We start from the raw sequence: 16,787 nt of genomic DNA on the forward strand, positions 1-16,787 counted from the left end.
TTTCTTTGATTGGATCCGATTTCACAATCTTCCGAATTTTCCATCCAAGCTTCAACAAGCGCTACCTCTTCTTCAATGGACCAATTCTTTTTCCTTGAATTTTCCATGATTGGAAAAAAAGAATTTTCTAGGAAAAGTGAGGTGATTTGAATAGATTGATAAAATGAATGAATTGGATAGATAGATGTGTGAAAAAATGAAGTGTGAATGCTCAATTTATAGGAAAAATTATGAAATAGCCGTTATAAATTTTTCAGAATTTTTAAATATTTTTTCGAATTTTTTTGGTATTTTTTTGGTATTTTTAATTGCATTATAACGGTTAATTAATTCTAGCCGTTGATTTCCAACGGATACACTCATCTGAGCCTCCAGACGCTGCCACGTGTTGCAGCCTTCCTTTTTTTTTTTTTTTTTTAATTGAAACCGGGCTTAAAAAGAGGACCGTTGATCTGCAACGGGCAAGTGATCTGGGCCAACGGTGTGAAGCAAGCGCGAGTGTGGGCGAGTGGGAGGCAGCACCTGCGATGAACAGTGGCGTGTCGGCCACTTGCATCCCTCCCTCCGAAGTACTAATATGCCCCTGCCAATAATTAAAATTCCGGACCGTGCCTCAGCTTTTTGAATTTGTCAAAAGCCCTTTTTCGTCTTTTCCATTCCGGTGCTTTATTGGGTGAACAGTGCTTGTCGGCCACTGTTTTCTCTCCCTCCGCAAGTACAAAAATACCCCTGCCAATAACGAAAATTCCGGACTGTGCTGAAGGGTTTTAATTCTTCTCTCTGCCCTTTTTCGTCTTTTCGATTTCGGTGGGACCCACTGTGATAAAAAACTCACACACTCTCACTCTCAACCAGATCCTCTCCTCACCCTCAACTCTAACCCTCACTCACCCTCACTCTCATTATTCCGGCCCATTGTAGCAAAATTAGACCTTCCAATCACTCTCACTCTCACTCTCAATATCATTGCTGTGGAAGGCCTTAACACATGGATAGCTTTCACACTAACACATTCAACCACCAGTTGACGAGAGCGGATTTCTTACCCGCTTTTTGGTACCAGACTGGTACAACTCTTCATCTTAGCCCTTCAATGCATCTAATGGTGAGTAATACCCATATTTATTTTCATCCAAATAAAATAATATTTTTTTATTATTGACAATGTAATTCAGATTGCATTATTGACAATGTAAGGAATCCGCTCTCATTGACAATGTAATTCAGATTGCAAGATTTTTTTTTTCTTCAGATTCTATTGAAAAATGTAATTCAGATATGAACCAATGATAGATTTTAAAGATTCACATTCCAGCTTAATGGTTCTTCCTCTAAGGTTTTTTTTATTTTTTATATTAAACTTCATTATCCGATAAGTAGTTTTTTTACAGAAACAAAAAAAAAAAAAACGTAAAAGCAAAAAGTCAGTCAACCAGACAACCACGAACTGTTAATTGTGAATTGTGATACTAGGACACAAATCTTGGTAGTGAAACTCGTACGTACTAAAAAAAATAACCTCCTACCACCTCTTCACTTGCAAACAAGCTTAACCAATTCATATAAATTACTCGATCATATAAATTACAAGGTACAGAATTGAAAAAAGCAAAAGGGTCACGTCCAAGGCCTCACCCCTATGCCATTGATCACTAATGCTGATAATTTTATGGATTCTGATATTAAAAATAGCAGTGGTCAAAGAGAGTAATTTCAGAGAGGTATCCTAGACCTAGCTAGCAGTGCTGCTACAGCCATTTTTCTGAGTTTATACAGGAATTACCCCTTTCAACCAGTGGTTAATGAATTGATATGCATACAAAAATATGTGTTTTACAAAATCAAAGGGACGCCACGGGAGAAAAGCTTTAACACTAGCCCACACCAAGGTAAGGCCAGCAGGGGTGACAAAACACAAGCAACATGAACCACAAGTTGCCCAGTTATAGAAGAGGCTTGAAAATGAGGCTGTAATCTATTACTGTTTGTTTTGTTTGCCAGAAGATTCTCCTCCGTTCTTGTGCTTTGCCGGAGCTACCTTGGCGGGGGTTGAACGCTCTGATTGAGAAAACCGTATCAAGATCTGCATAAGGACGGTGACAAGGCCCAAACCCAATGCTGAGAATGCGATACCCTTCCATGAGGATAGAAGTGAAGACCAATGGAGAAACTTTAGAGCCCCCAAAACAAGTAGACATACCCAAGATGTGACAACCTGTACCAAGCATAAGTTAAATTAGCAATACTTACAAGACGGCCGGTAACCCAAATATAGAGAAAGATAACATGCTAATTAAAATGAATTGAGTTGCAAGTTGGCTAATTTAGTAGAAACAAGTATCCCACCAAAAGAGACTTCACTGGCCGACCAGTAGCTTGCAAAACTTGATCGCCAAAAGTTTGCTCTACTATATGCCTTTCCAATAATGCATCCTAGTATACCGGTAGCAAACAGCAAGACAACCAAAATTAGGAAATTAATACATGAATTATTGGAAGCAATACCAGATTAGTGAGGTTTTTGACCAATAACCAGATTTGTAAGTTCAAAATGCTTCAAGAAATATTGTGTGCAAAATACATCTTCATCTTTACTTTGATAACAGAAATGCCAGAGAAACAAAGCCATGCAACACATTATATAGTAACGACCTTGGCCACAAATATATCTTTACACCATTGTGCAACATCATCATCAGTTTCAGGCAAATCCTTCATCTCATGCCGTTTGATGTGCACATGCACCTGCAAGAGAATAACAACCAGGAAATTTTATATAACCGAGAAGAAAAAACCCAAATATGAAGCTCAGTGCACAAGGCTGCAGCCATTGCAGTATGATTCAATTATCACTGATGTACATAATTTTATTTTAATCCTTTGAAATTTTCAAATCAAGTTCAAGATGAAATGCCGGCTTCCATTACCCACCAAAACAAAATGAAAACCAAATGATTGGACAATGCAAATCTAGCATTATCACAGTCAAGGAGAAGAGCTTCAAATTCTGTAGTAGTCGACATCCAGATATGACATGAACCATTTCTCATAACCCAAATGAAAATTTTCATATAACCATAAGACATTTAAAATTACGTGCATAAGCCAAAGGACCCAGAATTTTGAAACGAGCATAAAACAAAAATCATTGCCCTTTTCCTTCTACCAGAACATTTAAGGGAAATGCCAAAAAGAACTGATATGAAAACAAGTGATCCAAATCCACAATGTATAAGAGAACTCATATTGCAAATCGACAGTTTCACTACTCCCACTGCATCATGCAACTATCTATTCTGGACAGATCGTTCTTGGGTCTTCTCATCTGAAGCATTATATATATATATATATATATATATTCGTTCATAAATAACAGTCCAGGGCCTCCAGGCCAAAGCCTTAAATTTCAGAAAAGCCTTTCAAATAGAACTAGCATATTGGAAACATGAATCTCATTTCAAGGAGTGAATGAAGGATGAATCTAATGAGAGGAGCCATAACATACAAACACCCCCCCCCCCCCCCCCTAAAAAGAAAAAAAACAAAAAACAAAAAACAAAGAAGAATGTGAAGCTATTACCAAAAGTTAGCTCAACTTGTGAATGGCTTACACAAAATGCCACAAATGTGTGTACCCAATAAAACAAAAATGTTGATTTAGCATTCCTTTTCAGTACTAATAAATGTGAATCTAAACGTTCAAACCTACATGCACTTACTACACACAAAAAAAGTATACATTATTTCAACCTCTAATACAGTAATAGTCTTTTTGAAAATCTCAAGTACAGTAGGCTTACCACAGAAGGTCGCCCCTCAAAGAGTCTTAGCATTGTAGGTGCAGGTGAATTTTTGGGAATAGCCACTGTTACATCATAGATGGCTGGAACAAATGAGCGCATGTGACTTACTGCAGAGACAAAACCCTGAAAGCAACATAAATTAATTAGATTTTCCAGACCACGTGTAATAGGGAATAATGGGTCCTGTTATAAGGGAGGATTCTAGAACTTCATGCATTTTTTATGCTGATAGGGAGTTACATTAAGCATCCAGGAAAGGGAAAATTTATTCTAAGGAAACAATTGTTACTGTTTACTTAAAGTAGTAGATGAGCAGATGCAATGAGAATTTTACCTTAGTACGAGGAATCAAAACATTTCTAGGGACAGGCAGCCCCGTTGAGGCTGCATATTCCTGTGCTGCTAAAAGCTTTGCCTGCGTAAAACGAGTTCCTTCTACAAATAGAGCCAACCAAAAGGGCTGAGGGAAGTCCTTCAGCCGTTGAAGACCTGACTGCAAATACATTACCACAAGATTCAAATGAGAACAAGGATACCATGCCACCACTGTCAACAATAGCCAAGCCATCCCACAGATAGATTCGCTCTCTCTTAGTATTTCTAATAGTCTTTGGGAGTTCTATTGGAAGCCTATAAATAAGGTATCTCTTGTAAAGCAAGTCAGATTTTGGATGAAATTAAAATTAAGCATTGTTGAAAGACTAGGTGCTTTGATATCTCCTTACTCTCTATTCTCATTTCTCCTAGCTATTATTCACTATCTCCCTAAATTCTTTAAAATTACAAACTCTAAATCTTTCTTTAATCTAAACCTCTTCTAATTACTAAAGTTTCTACAATCTAAAGTCCACCAAAATCATCAACCCACCTTGTGTTCTCCTACATCAACCTGATGGCAGAGCCAAAACATCCTCTACTTCCTTCAAAATTCCTCTTATATCAAGTAAAATGGTTACAAAAGCAGACCATTCATCTAGAGTAAAGGATTTTTTTCAAGAATGTTAAGGCAACAGGAAGGCACTTGAACAATTGATTAGAAAAAAATGAGTTCATTGATATTTAGCTATGGAGGTGGGAAAAATGGAAACATTACTATTTGGGGTAGATAAAGGTGTGACATTGGAAGTTATGATTTCTGCGGGGACAACAATCGAGAGCCTCCTTAAGAGTTTGATTAGAAGGAAAAACTCTACATTAAAGATAAATGATGTGTGTGCATGTATATTGTATGTATATAACATTATATATATAACAAATACACCAATACCTTTAATGTGCTTTCATCTCTGACCCAACTTCTTTCCAAGAAAAGATATTCAGAAAACCACATTGACCACCCTATTACCTGCATATATAAGTCATAGAATTAACTGACAGGGAGTAAGGAACACTCAAAACAAGGCAAATGAAAATGATTATAGTGAATGACAATTTGATCACAAGACAACGTTGACAATTGCGTCAAAACTTCAAACCAGTAATTATTTCTTACTTTAATAAATCATTTAGATTATGTTTCTTGTTTTTCAAAATAAGATGGATGGCATCCAGTTTCAGAAATCAATTAATTCTTTTCTAGTTTTCTTCTATAAAGCAAAGATCAATCCAATAGTAAGGTAAAAGTACTTCTACAACGTATGATATTATCTTTAGTTTTACTTCCAAGATGGAATTTGTGTGTATAAAAAAGCGCCTTCCTCCCTTAACAATGTGGACTGAAATTAAATATTCCATAAAACCTAAACTCTATATCTAAGGATCTTACCATAATCGCACAGTATAAAATCTTATCCAAGTTTTTTAAGGTTACAAACTACTCCATTTTGAGAAAAGATCAATTATATATATATATATATATATATATGAACTGAACTTAACAGTCAGTGACTTAAAAGCTTTATCTCCACATGCTGACAGGACATCTTAGGTTGGAACATACCGGAAGGAATTTTGATGATTTCTTCATTACAGCTAATGAGCTGCCAAGGCAACCTGATCTCTGCATAAGTTTAACTCTAAATCAGTATAAAATACACCAGAGCCCAATATGGAACCAAAATTCTCAATTCAAATAGTGTACAACATTTACAAGTGCATGCGAATAAGTCCAGAATGTAACTTTTGTGTGCCTCTATAAGTATAATGCAAACAGATCATGTACATTGATAAAAAAAAAAAAAAAAAAAAAACAAGTATGGGAATGCTTTTTAATAATTATTATATGTACGAATATGAAGACATTGTTCGCCTGGTTGCATGTATTTGTGCACACATGTAACTAAAGCCATGACACATAAATGGTGTACCTGAGCCAGAACCCATCCAACAAGCCAATCAATATCACTTCTGTGATTAGATATGACAAGTGCATGCTCTTTACCTAGAAAATACAAAAGATGAGCAGATAAATAAACTATTCTGCATAATTTTGAAAAGGACAATGTATATGTAGTCCTAAAAACAAAGAAATATCAAGCAAACGGAAGAAAATAGTTTAAGCCTTACCCATTGAATGAAACGTTTCACGGTCTGTGTATACTTGGATCTGCAGCAAATAAAGATTTATTTTTTAATTTCAAGATATTTTAAAGTGATTTTTAAACCAGGTCATAACTCATAAGAAATGCCCTTCATGTTATTACTACTAATTTTAAGTAACTAAATTTGCAGAAGTCACTGAAAAGATAAAAGAATAGCAAAGCAAATGAAAAGTGAAATTCCTGACTGAGATAGAACAAAGAAATCATGGTTCAACTTTGAAATAAGTTAGTTAATCATATGTAGGCAAACTCTCATTTTGAAACAAATCAAGTATAAAGGATATGTATGTTATTCCCCTTATCACTACATGTTTTCATACTAAAAAGGTTCTCAACCAACTGTATTTGAAATATCATGACTGAAGGATGCACTCACCATATTAGTGTGATGCCCCTCTAGTAATTAATGTAGCTTTTAACCCTAGTAACTACTGAAGCTTCCCGTAATCGCTTATATAACCCAGATCAACCAAACACACAATCAATGTGGGACTCAGCACGAGCTTGCACAATGCACACACCAAACAAAATTCCGGATTCACAACCTCCCCCACTTAAATCCCTATCGAGGCCAAACACGAAAATCAAATCCTTGAATTTCTCGTCAAGCCCAAACTATTTGTATTGAAGTGACCCAAGCCCAAATGGCAGCATTAGGTTTGGCTCTAACAATATTTGTCATGACTCAGAGATGCGCTTGTCACATCGACACGATATCCCAAAAGGATTAGTCGCTAATGAAGCTCCCCATAATAGATTATATAGACGTGATATGTGACTTAAGACATGCACACACTATCCACACACAAGTATAACAAGCTGGGGTATAATAGGGAAAATCTACCAGACCATGACGCAAGGCAGCATTAGGATATCTTAATCTATCTCACTTTTGTTTTTTCATGATAAGTCAATCTCTCTCACCACCTTGAAACACACAAAAAAGACAGTGCATCATTAATACAAGCAAATTCCAAATCCCAACCCCCCACCACCGCCCGCACAAACAAAAGTGTGAGACCCAAACTTCCTTCTTTAGGAACTGCTCTGTATTTTAGGGATTTATAGAAATTTCTAAGAAACAAAATTTGATCCTCATGCTTTGATTTCTTCACCTTCTAGTCTTTCTTGCAGTAACAATTTCTGCAGTCAGAATCTTTCAAAAGCCAGCAATAACCTTCATGATGCATGGGTTCATACCAGTTTTATGGATAGGGATTTATTTGAAAAAGACATGGTTAGAACTTGGAAGCTAGCAGAATATATGGGGAAGACCTCAATAACACTAAACATACAATAAAATCAATTGCATTTAAGAGCATAAAATGAATTGAAATTACTAAAATAACATGATATGGGGTTTAGCTAACACCTTAACGCCTGCCCACCAATCAATGAGCCACACGAGCTCCAGCCATAACAATTCTGCCACCACTCTGTTGATCCTTCTGTATATATTCTTAGACAGAGGCCGAATAAGAACGAAGAAAATTGCCTGAAACAAGGGACCAAGTTGGCTAAATTGACTAAACCCCCCAATACACACACACACACACACACACACACACAAAGATATGTGTATGTACATATACTATACAATTGACATGTTAATTAAACAGAAACAAGTAAATAAAAAAACTCCTAAATATCAAAATCTCACTCAGTTTTGAATAATGGGTCCAACAGCATGTAAGATTCAATAAATTGTACGCTTTCTTTTCTTTCCAAAATTTTATCGGGAATCAAATGAAGCATGCAGGTCAAAGTCGAATAGTATAAACAAAACCCAGATTCACATGCAAGCTGAGAGACGTACCCTGCCCAAAACCCACTTGAGAACGAACCCATTAAGCTAAAATCATTAACCACAAGCAACTTAAATTGAACCACCGAAAAGAAAACAAAAGAAGCAAAACCCTCGTAGAATACAGGCCAAAATTGAAGAAATCAATAGCAAAAGGAGCATAAATGAGCTAACTGAAACCAAATCTAGGCAATTGGGATAAGGAAATACAGAATCATGAAGCGAAAAACATAAGAGAGAGGTTACCTGAATGAGATTGACAACGAGGCCTGAGATGAAGAAGAGCAGGCCCAGTGGAACGATGACAGCTGCCGCTGCAATCGCCATGGCCCCAAACCCACAAGACACAGACGCAGAGAAACGAATAGATTCGCAGAGACAGAGATTCAAAGTGCTCGAGAAAGAATCAAATTTGATTAATAATATGAAAAAATAAATAAATTGGGGATTTAATTCAATGAGATGTGAGAGTGTATGAGGAGAAGGCAAGGCAGTCTCTCGCACTCAGGCAGAGAGTGTGAAACGTGAAATGTGAATGTGGAAATGCGTGTGATATGAAGCGCGCTTTAAACGCTGTTTCTCGTAAGAGTTGAAGGGAATGGGCTTTTCTGGTTTTGCCATAACGCTCTCTCTATTTACTCTCTTTTTATTTTTATTTTTTTATTTACTCCTCTTATTATTATTATTATTATTATTATTATTATTATTATTATTATTATCTCATTCCTGTGGTCGGCATCATTTGGTTGGCTTGATTCTCGATGTTGATGGGAATGGTGGGTCCATGGCCCACATTTTATCTATATCCCAAATAGTCATATATTTGAGTTTTTCTTGTCAATAATTCTTCAACGGCTATGCCTTATGGGTATCTTCTCAAAATGGGGTGTTTGCTTATTATGGAAGTTTTCTTCCCAAACAGTCTAGCATTGTCGTATTTTTAATCTAGACTAGTTATTATGTGATTTGTTGTTTTGATATATGGTGTCAAAATTGACACTAACAATATACCATGTTAAATATGAGAACATTATTGTACCCAAATAAGTATATATATATAATATACAAGAATTCTCTAAAACTAACTAGTTAGTAAGTTAATACAAAACTAACGACCTTGTTGGGCCCACTGCATAATGTAATTTCAAAATTCAAACAGTTTATTTTTTAGGCCATACTTCAAAGATCATTCATGTAAAAAATCTTCAAAATCAGAAGTCATTTAGCCATTTGATTATAATAACAACTATTTCTATGCTTTTATCGAAAATACTGATCGTCTATTTATTTGATCTCAATTAGATGACTACATGATTTTCGATTTAGTTGATTTTTTGCAATGATGATCTTTGAAGCATGGCCTAAATAATTGATGGTTCGGATTATGAGATTAGTGATGTGGTGGGCCCAAAAGCATGGTTAGCTTCGTATTAACTTGCTAACTGGTTAGCTTTAGAGCACTCCTCTATATATATATAGACCATAATGTTGGCATCCGTAAATTTTGAAAAATGCGGACAATCTCTCTAGAGAATAACTATATATATATATATGAAAACATGCATTTATCATATGTCATATAAATATATTTGATGGCAGACAATCTATACTCTAGTAATGAAAAGATATATTCGTCAACGACTAGTACGGTTACAAATCATTTACATAACATGTAGTGTTTATATTGTAGAATTTTATGTCAAATATATGATAACAGACATTATCCTTATTATAAGTTTACAAATACTCAATTTGAATAATTGATTAAGTAAATTATTATTTGAATGCGTATCTATATTGATAATTCAATAATTTCGTACAAAATTTGATAAGAGAAGATGACCTTATTAGTATAACCAAGCTTTTATTATTGCACATTGACCCCTTAATTGTCCTTACTATTGACTTGCTCTTACACTAGTGGCATTGTGTTGATGGCATTTAAGCTGATTAATCAGCCTTAATAATAAATCATTTGAGTTTGACATCACCAAATATTGAATGAGTCAATTTGGCCTCAAATGGTAGGAGAATACATGTTGGAGTGCAGCAGGTTTGAAAAAACTGTTGGCAGTTGTCACGCTGAAATGTGAGGCCTTGCTTAACTTGATAACAGTGACACCAGAAAACACCAGGACAGGGGTCACCTGTCATGCATGTGTATGGATTACATCGATAAGTTTCTTTCTGTTTTTTTTTTTTTTGTCTTTTTATTCCATGTATGGGAAATGGAAGATAAATCAAAACTGCAATCATATTTTATATGTGTTTCTGAGCTTGGTTTTCAAAGCTGTGCCACTCTCTATTTTTAATGCCAATATTGCTAGCTACTCTCATCAATACAACACCGTACAATTCAAGTGTACTATTGAATATTATTGGATGATCACTAATCAGTCAGATTATAGATCTGTACAGATGAACTTAAATTTGGTTTTTTAATTGTGGTTGATCACGCTCTTCTTTAAATGTGGTTGGCCAACCATTTTTTGCCTAATTTACCTGCAAAACCAAAACCTTGACAAGGGAAGCTTCTCTCATCATCACTTGTGCAATTACTCTCACCCATCCCAACGGCCTTCATTTCATGCGTGTGGATGGCGCTACCCCACTTATAAATAATTAACTTTTAAGAAAACTATAGTGATTCCACCTGATTTTGGTGTGTGTTTGACTTTGTTTTTTTTTGTTTAAATTATTATATTAAAAGGAATCGAATTATAAATTTAGCCTAATTCTAATCTTTATCTCACCCACTCTCACCATTTGGGCTAATCCCAAAGACTTTGTTTTTAAAATGTCAATTTAACTTGATTATTAAGAAAAAAAATCACCTTAATTAGGGTTGACCTTTTAGAAAATTACTTGCAAGTTAAATTTGTGTGTTATGGTGATTTTGGTTAGGTTTTTAGCTTGTCAATACCTTGAAATTAATGCACTTTTTTATTTATTAAAAGAGTGCAAACTAACTGAAAGCATACAATAATAATTAAATGCTATGCTATAATCAAGACGTGAAGCATGCATATGTAAGAATAGCATGCATAATGATCACATAAAACAAGTCAACTAAAGCCCAAGATATCTCGGCAAAAAGTGAGAAGGGCTTGAGAGGAGCATATTGTTAGAATAACATAGATGACCTTAATTGCATACAAGTTAAGAACCACATCAATCTAATTAAATTGAACAAGATCATAGAAAGAATTTTTACCTGTAATGCCATTAGTTTGATTCACTGCCAGAGAAGAGGTTTTCTGCTCTCTTCAGACTTGATTCTCACTAGCAATAGGAACTAGATAATATTGAGCGTGTGTCTTCTGAGAGAGCAAGGACCTCCTTATATATTAGCTATAGCACTTATCTGTTCTCCTCCTATTAAGGAAACACAACTAACCACTTCCTGATTTGTAGTTGAGTCAGTAGGATAAGATAGTCCAAATGTGTAGGACTCTTTGTAAATTCAAACAGCTGATTACATGGTAAACAAACGGTTAAGTCCACTTAAGATTTCTAACAATTTCCCACTTGGACGCAGACCAATTTTTCATTGCATATATCATAACATGATTGAATCACAAACCTTAGTGATCACTTAAGACCACACATTTGAACAAAATCCTAAAGCACCAGTCAAAACTAATTCTTAATACAGAACCATAAGAAAGTTCATGTTAAATAAAGCATTAGTCTCTTATGATCACATGTATCAAAAATCAGAAATACAAGGCACCTCCAATCAGATGTTGACATAAGAAAACGAACCTGATTTTCATCTATTGGTCCAGCCGAATGATTTCTTAACAGAAAACTCTTTATGCTTCAACTTAAGAAGCTTGAATGTTTTGTCTAGATCAAAACAATTCATTAACCTTATTGGTATTAAAGTAACACCATCAAAACAACAACAAAGAATGCTGTAAAAACATGAACTCAGACTTTATTATGTAATTCACAGCTATACAGAACATGAAAAACACAAGTATAGCTGTTAAAACCAAAACCTTATTTGTGAACCAGAATGAAAATATAAGTACAAAAATAAAATACTTATTTCATTCCCACTGACCTGCAACATCAAAAGATTCAACTAAACCCATGTGAGTGACATGATTTTGAAAAACACCTACTAGTAAACCTTTAGTAAGAGGGTTAGCAATATTCATATGAGTGCTAATGTGCTCAATAGTGACTTGTTGCTCTTTAACCATGTCTCTGACCTTCAAGTACTTAATATCCATGCTTCTAGAAGCAACAGTCCTCTTATTGTTTCTGGAAAAGAATACTGCTGCTTCATTGTCACAATAAATCTTGAGGGGCCTGGAAATCGAATCTACAACTTTCAAATCTCCAATGAAATTCTTTAACCATGCAGCTTGAATTGAAGCCTCAAAGCAGCCTATATATATATTCTGCTTGCATAGTAGAAGTCGAAATGATTGTCTGCTTGGCACTTTTCCATGAAACAACTCCATCAGCCAAGAAAAACAAATATCCAGAAGTCGACTTTCCATCATCTTTGCACCCTGCCAAATCAGAATCTGTATAGGCAAAAACCTCAAGCTTCTCACAATTACCATACACAAGCATATACTGTTTTGTCTTTTGCAAGTACCTTAAAACTTTTTTAGCTGCAATCCAATATTGCAACCCAGGATTTGATTGAAATTTGCCCAAGACACTCACAACAAAAGCTATATCTGGCCTAGTGCATACTTGTGCATACATCAAACATCCTACTAATGAGACATATGGTTTATCTTGCATGCTCTTCTTTTCTAACTCATTTCTTGGACATTGATCTAGGCTGAATTTATCTCCTTTTCCAATAGGAACTTCACCACAAGAGCAATTCTCCATATTAAACCTTTTGAGAACACGTTCAATATATGCTCTTTGTGATAATCCCAGCATGTTCCTTTTTCTATCCCTGGTAATTTCAATGCCAAGGATAAAGGAAGCTTCACCTAAATCCATCATCTCAAAACTATTAGACAACATGGATTTTGTTTCTTTCAGTAAAATTAAATCACTGCTGGCCAGAAGAATATCATCAACATATAATATCAAGAAAATGAATTTAGAACCACTAACCTTCAAATAAATGCATTCATCCAATCTATTTTCAGCAAAGCCAAAAGAAGTGACAATTTCATCAAATTTAATGTACCATTGTCGTGAAGCTTGCTTACGGCCATATATAGACTTTGACAGCTTGCAGATCATACTTTCTTTCTCCTTTTCAACAAAACCTGGAGGTTGCATCATATAGATTTTTTCAAATAAATCTCCATTCAAGAACGCGGTCTTAACATCCATTTGATGGAGCTCTAAGTCAAAATAAGCCACCAAAGCCATCATAACCCGCAAGGAGTCCTTTGAGGAAACTGGAGAAAAGGTTTCAGTATAGTCCACGCCTACTCTTTGAGTAAAACCCTTCGCGACCAACCGAGCCTTGTACCTCTCAATGTTGCCTTTCGAGTCTCTCTTGGTTTTGAAAACCTACTTGCAGCCGATTGGTTTTACAGCTTCACTAGTTTCTACAAGTGACCATACCTTGTTCTTGTACATGGCATTGAGTTCCTCTTCCATTGCAGACTTCCATAAATCAGATTGTTCACTTTCCATTGCTTGTTTATATGTTAAAGGATCATCTATATCTCCACCATATTCTGCCTCTTGAAGATAAACTTGATAATCTGTAGAAATAGCAGACTTTCTTACCCGTTGTGATTGTCTTCTTGGAGCTGGATCAATAGGCTGAATGGGAACTTGTGGTGGTGAAGAATGATGATTAAAATCTGGTTGTTCATCATGAATAGCCTGATTCTCTGGGGCTGCTAAAATAGGCACTTCATCATTAGCAGAATCACAATTTAAATGCAAAGGTATGATGCATGAGGATGGTGTTGATGTACTAGCAACTTCGGAATTATCTTCATCAAAAATAAAGTTGTCATTTGCCTTATTCCCTGCATCCAAATCTTCAAGGAACTTTGCATTATTAGTCTCAACAATCCGGGTATGCAAATGTGGACTATAAAATCTGAAACCTTTAGATTTTTCAGAATATCCAATGAAAAAACAACTTTCAGTTCTTGAATCTAGTTTTTTCTCCATGGGATTATATAATCTAGCCTCTACCCTACAGCCCCAAATATGAAAATGTAGCAGACTAGGCTTTCTTCCAACCCACAATTCAAAAGGAGTTTTCGGCACAGCTTTACTTGGTACTTTATTGAGAATATAATTGGCAATTTTCAAGGCTTCCCCCCACAAAAATTTAGGCAAAGAGGATCGGCTTACCATACTCCTTACCATGTCCTTTAGAGTTCTGTTACGCCTCTCAGCCACTCCATTTTGTTGAGGGGTTCCAGGCATGGTGTAATTAGCCACAATGCCACATTCTTCAAGATATTTGGCAAAGGGTCATTTCTGCTGTCCTGCTTCAGTGTACCTGCCAAAATACTCACCACCCCTATCTGATCTCACAACCTTAATGTCAATTCCCATTTGTTTTTCAACTTCAAGTTTAAAAACTTTGAAACAATCAAGAACAGAAGATTTTTCTGAAATTAAAAATACATAACCATATCTTGAAAAATCATCAATAAAAGTTACAAAATAACTATTTCCACAGATACTTTGAATTGGGAATGGTCCACAGACATCTGTGTGAATGACTTCTAACAATTGTGTGCTGCGTTTGGCAACCAATTTTCTTATATTTGTTAATTTACCCTTTATGTAGTCAACACAAGTGTGGAAATCATCAAAATCTAGTTTTGACAGAATGTTATCCTTTATTAAACGTTCTATTCTAGCTTTAGAAATATGCCCTAATCTCCTATGCCAAAGCATAGAAGATTTTTCATTTATGAGCATTCTTTTGGAATTAGAACATTCAACATTCAAACATTCATCACAAATAGAACATTCAAGCTGTCATAAGTCATTATTAAGAAAAGCTCTGCCAAACATAACATTAATTTTATTCTTCTCAAAAATCCTCAAATTGTCATCATCCAAAATAAATAAATAACCAGCTTTAACTAGTTTAGATGCAGAAATTAAATTCCTTCTCATGGAAGGTACAAAAAGAACATTATTTAGTTTCAAAACATAACCAGAACCTAATCTAAGCTTGACAGTGCCAATTGATTCAACTGCAACTTTCTTTCCATTTCCAACAAAAACTTTGAATTCCTCTTTATTTGGTGCTCTCTTGTTTGTCAATCCCTGCAAAGTATTGGTGATATGGACAAAAGAACCAGTATCAAACCACCAAGAATTCATAGGGACATCAAGAAGATTTGACTCAATGCATACAAAAACATTAAAATTACCTCTTGCAGCAAGCCATTTCTTATGCTTGTCACAGTTTTTCTTCATGTGACCAGCTTTCTTGCAGAAGTAACATTTAGAAACTTTCGTTTGGGTTCCAGATTTATTGACTTTAAAGTTTTGAGATCCTTTAGATGATGATGCAGATAGTTTGACAGAAACATTAGAAGAAGATTTTATAGCATTAGGAGACTTACCAGAATTTGAGGCACCATCCTTCTTACCACTGGTCGAATGAAAAAATTAACATCTAATTTCTCATTTTTCAGCCTCTCTTCTTCTTGTGTACAGATTGAAATCAACTCATCTATGTCCCAGGTTTTCTTTTGTGTGTTGTAAGAAGTCTTCAATGGGCTGAACTTAAGTGGCAAGGAGTTGAGTGCCACATGAACAAGGAAGGAATCTGAAATCTCAACTTCCAGTTCTTTGAGTTTGTTTGATATGTCAATCATTTTCATGACGTGTTCTCTGACATTTCCGTTTCCATCATACCTCAAAGTAGTGAGTTGATTCATTAAATTGCTAGTTTCTGTCTTCTTTGATTCTCTAAATTTTTCACCAATAGCCTCCAGAAAAGCCCTTGCATTGGTATTGGGTGGAATTCCTCCCCTCACTGTGTCTGTCATGGATCTTTTCATGATGAGGAGAGACATCTTGTTAGCCTTTTCCCACTTCTCAAGCTTGAGAGCATGATTCTTCTTTTGTTCATCAGTGCAAGGTTCAGTAGGAGCTTGTGGTTCATCTTCCCTCAAAGCTAAATCGAGATCCATTAGTCCAAGCACTATCTCCACATCTTGCTTCCATTTCTTATAGTTGCTGCCAGTCAAAGTCTCAATAGAAGAGAAATTGAATGATGAGGAATTCACAATTGTAGATGCCATTGGAAACAAGATAGGTACAAAAAAATCATTAACAAGGAACTGAAATATTCAATAATTTTTTTTTTCGTCCTTTTATAACCTTATGCATTGTTATAGATCACCTTTGGGTAGAAAAATAAAATGCGTCAAAAAATGTTTCCTTATGTACTGCCAATATACAAGAAACTGAGATAACAAACAATTCCCACACCTTTAGGCAGAAGAAATTATTCACAACCTAAGTATCCATATATCTCAATACACTAATCTCAAATCCAACCAGAAAAAAAAAAAAAACAACCTTCTTTGGGAAAATTACTTTATCTGTTATGATTTAGAGATTACAATATTTTTAGCCTATGTTTCGAAAACAATGAATCAAGACAATAAACTATCCACTTTGGTGAAAGGTTTAATTATTCTCTCAAAAATCAGA

The 16,787-nt window shown here is 35.3% G+C and overlaps 2 protein-coding genes across 3 annotated transcripts; both read right to left on the reverse strand.

Annotated features, from left to right (window-relative positions):
• Positions 1–1,662: 1,662 nt before the first annotated feature.
• On the reverse strand, positions 1,663–8,742 carry LPAT2 (lysophosphatidyl acyltransferase 2). Of its 2 annotated transcripts, XM_086247303.1 has the most exons (11): positions 8,394–8,742; positions 7,716–7,838; positions 6,309–6,348; positions 6,110–6,183; positions 5,743–5,802; positions 5,071–5,148; positions 4,138–4,296; positions 3,801–3,926; positions 2,653–2,745; positions 2,347–2,433; positions 1,663–2,215 (listed from the first exon to the last, which is right to left on the reverse strand). In XM_086247303.1, the coding sequence occupies exons 1-11, from the start codon at positions 8,472–8,474 to the stop codon at positions 1,979–1,981; spliced, it is 1,158 nt and encodes a 385-aa protein (XP_086103429.1). In that variant the 5' UTR covers positions 8,475–8,742; the 3' UTR covers positions 1,663–1,978. The 2 variants fall into 2 exon arrangements, with proteins under 2 accessions (XP_086103429.1, XP_086103431.1); XM_086247305.1 differs by lacking the exon at positions 7,716–7,838.
• Positions 8,743–12,202: 3,460 nt separating this feature from the next.
• Positions 12,203–16,372, reverse strand: LOC147282382 (uncharacterized). The gene is made up of 6 exons (XM_086248206.1): positions 15,719–16,372; positions 15,191–15,683; positions 14,605–14,716; positions 13,704–14,193; positions 12,568–13,649; positions 12,203–12,467 (listed from the first exon to the last, which is right to left on the reverse strand). The coding sequence occupies exons 1-6, from the start codon at positions 16,370–16,372 to the stop codon at positions 12,203–12,205; spliced, it is 3,096 nt and encodes a 1,031-aa protein (XP_086104332.1).
• Positions 16,373–16,787: the final 415 nt, after the last annotated feature.

Source organism: Dryas octopetala, chromosome 6 (assembly GCF_963921425.1).
Source record: "Dryas octopetala chromosome 6, drDryOcto1.1, whole genome shotgun sequence".
NCBI classification, from domain to species: domain Eukaryota; kingdom Viridiplantae; phylum Streptophyta; class Magnoliopsida; order Rosales; family Rosaceae; genus Dryas; species Dryas octopetala.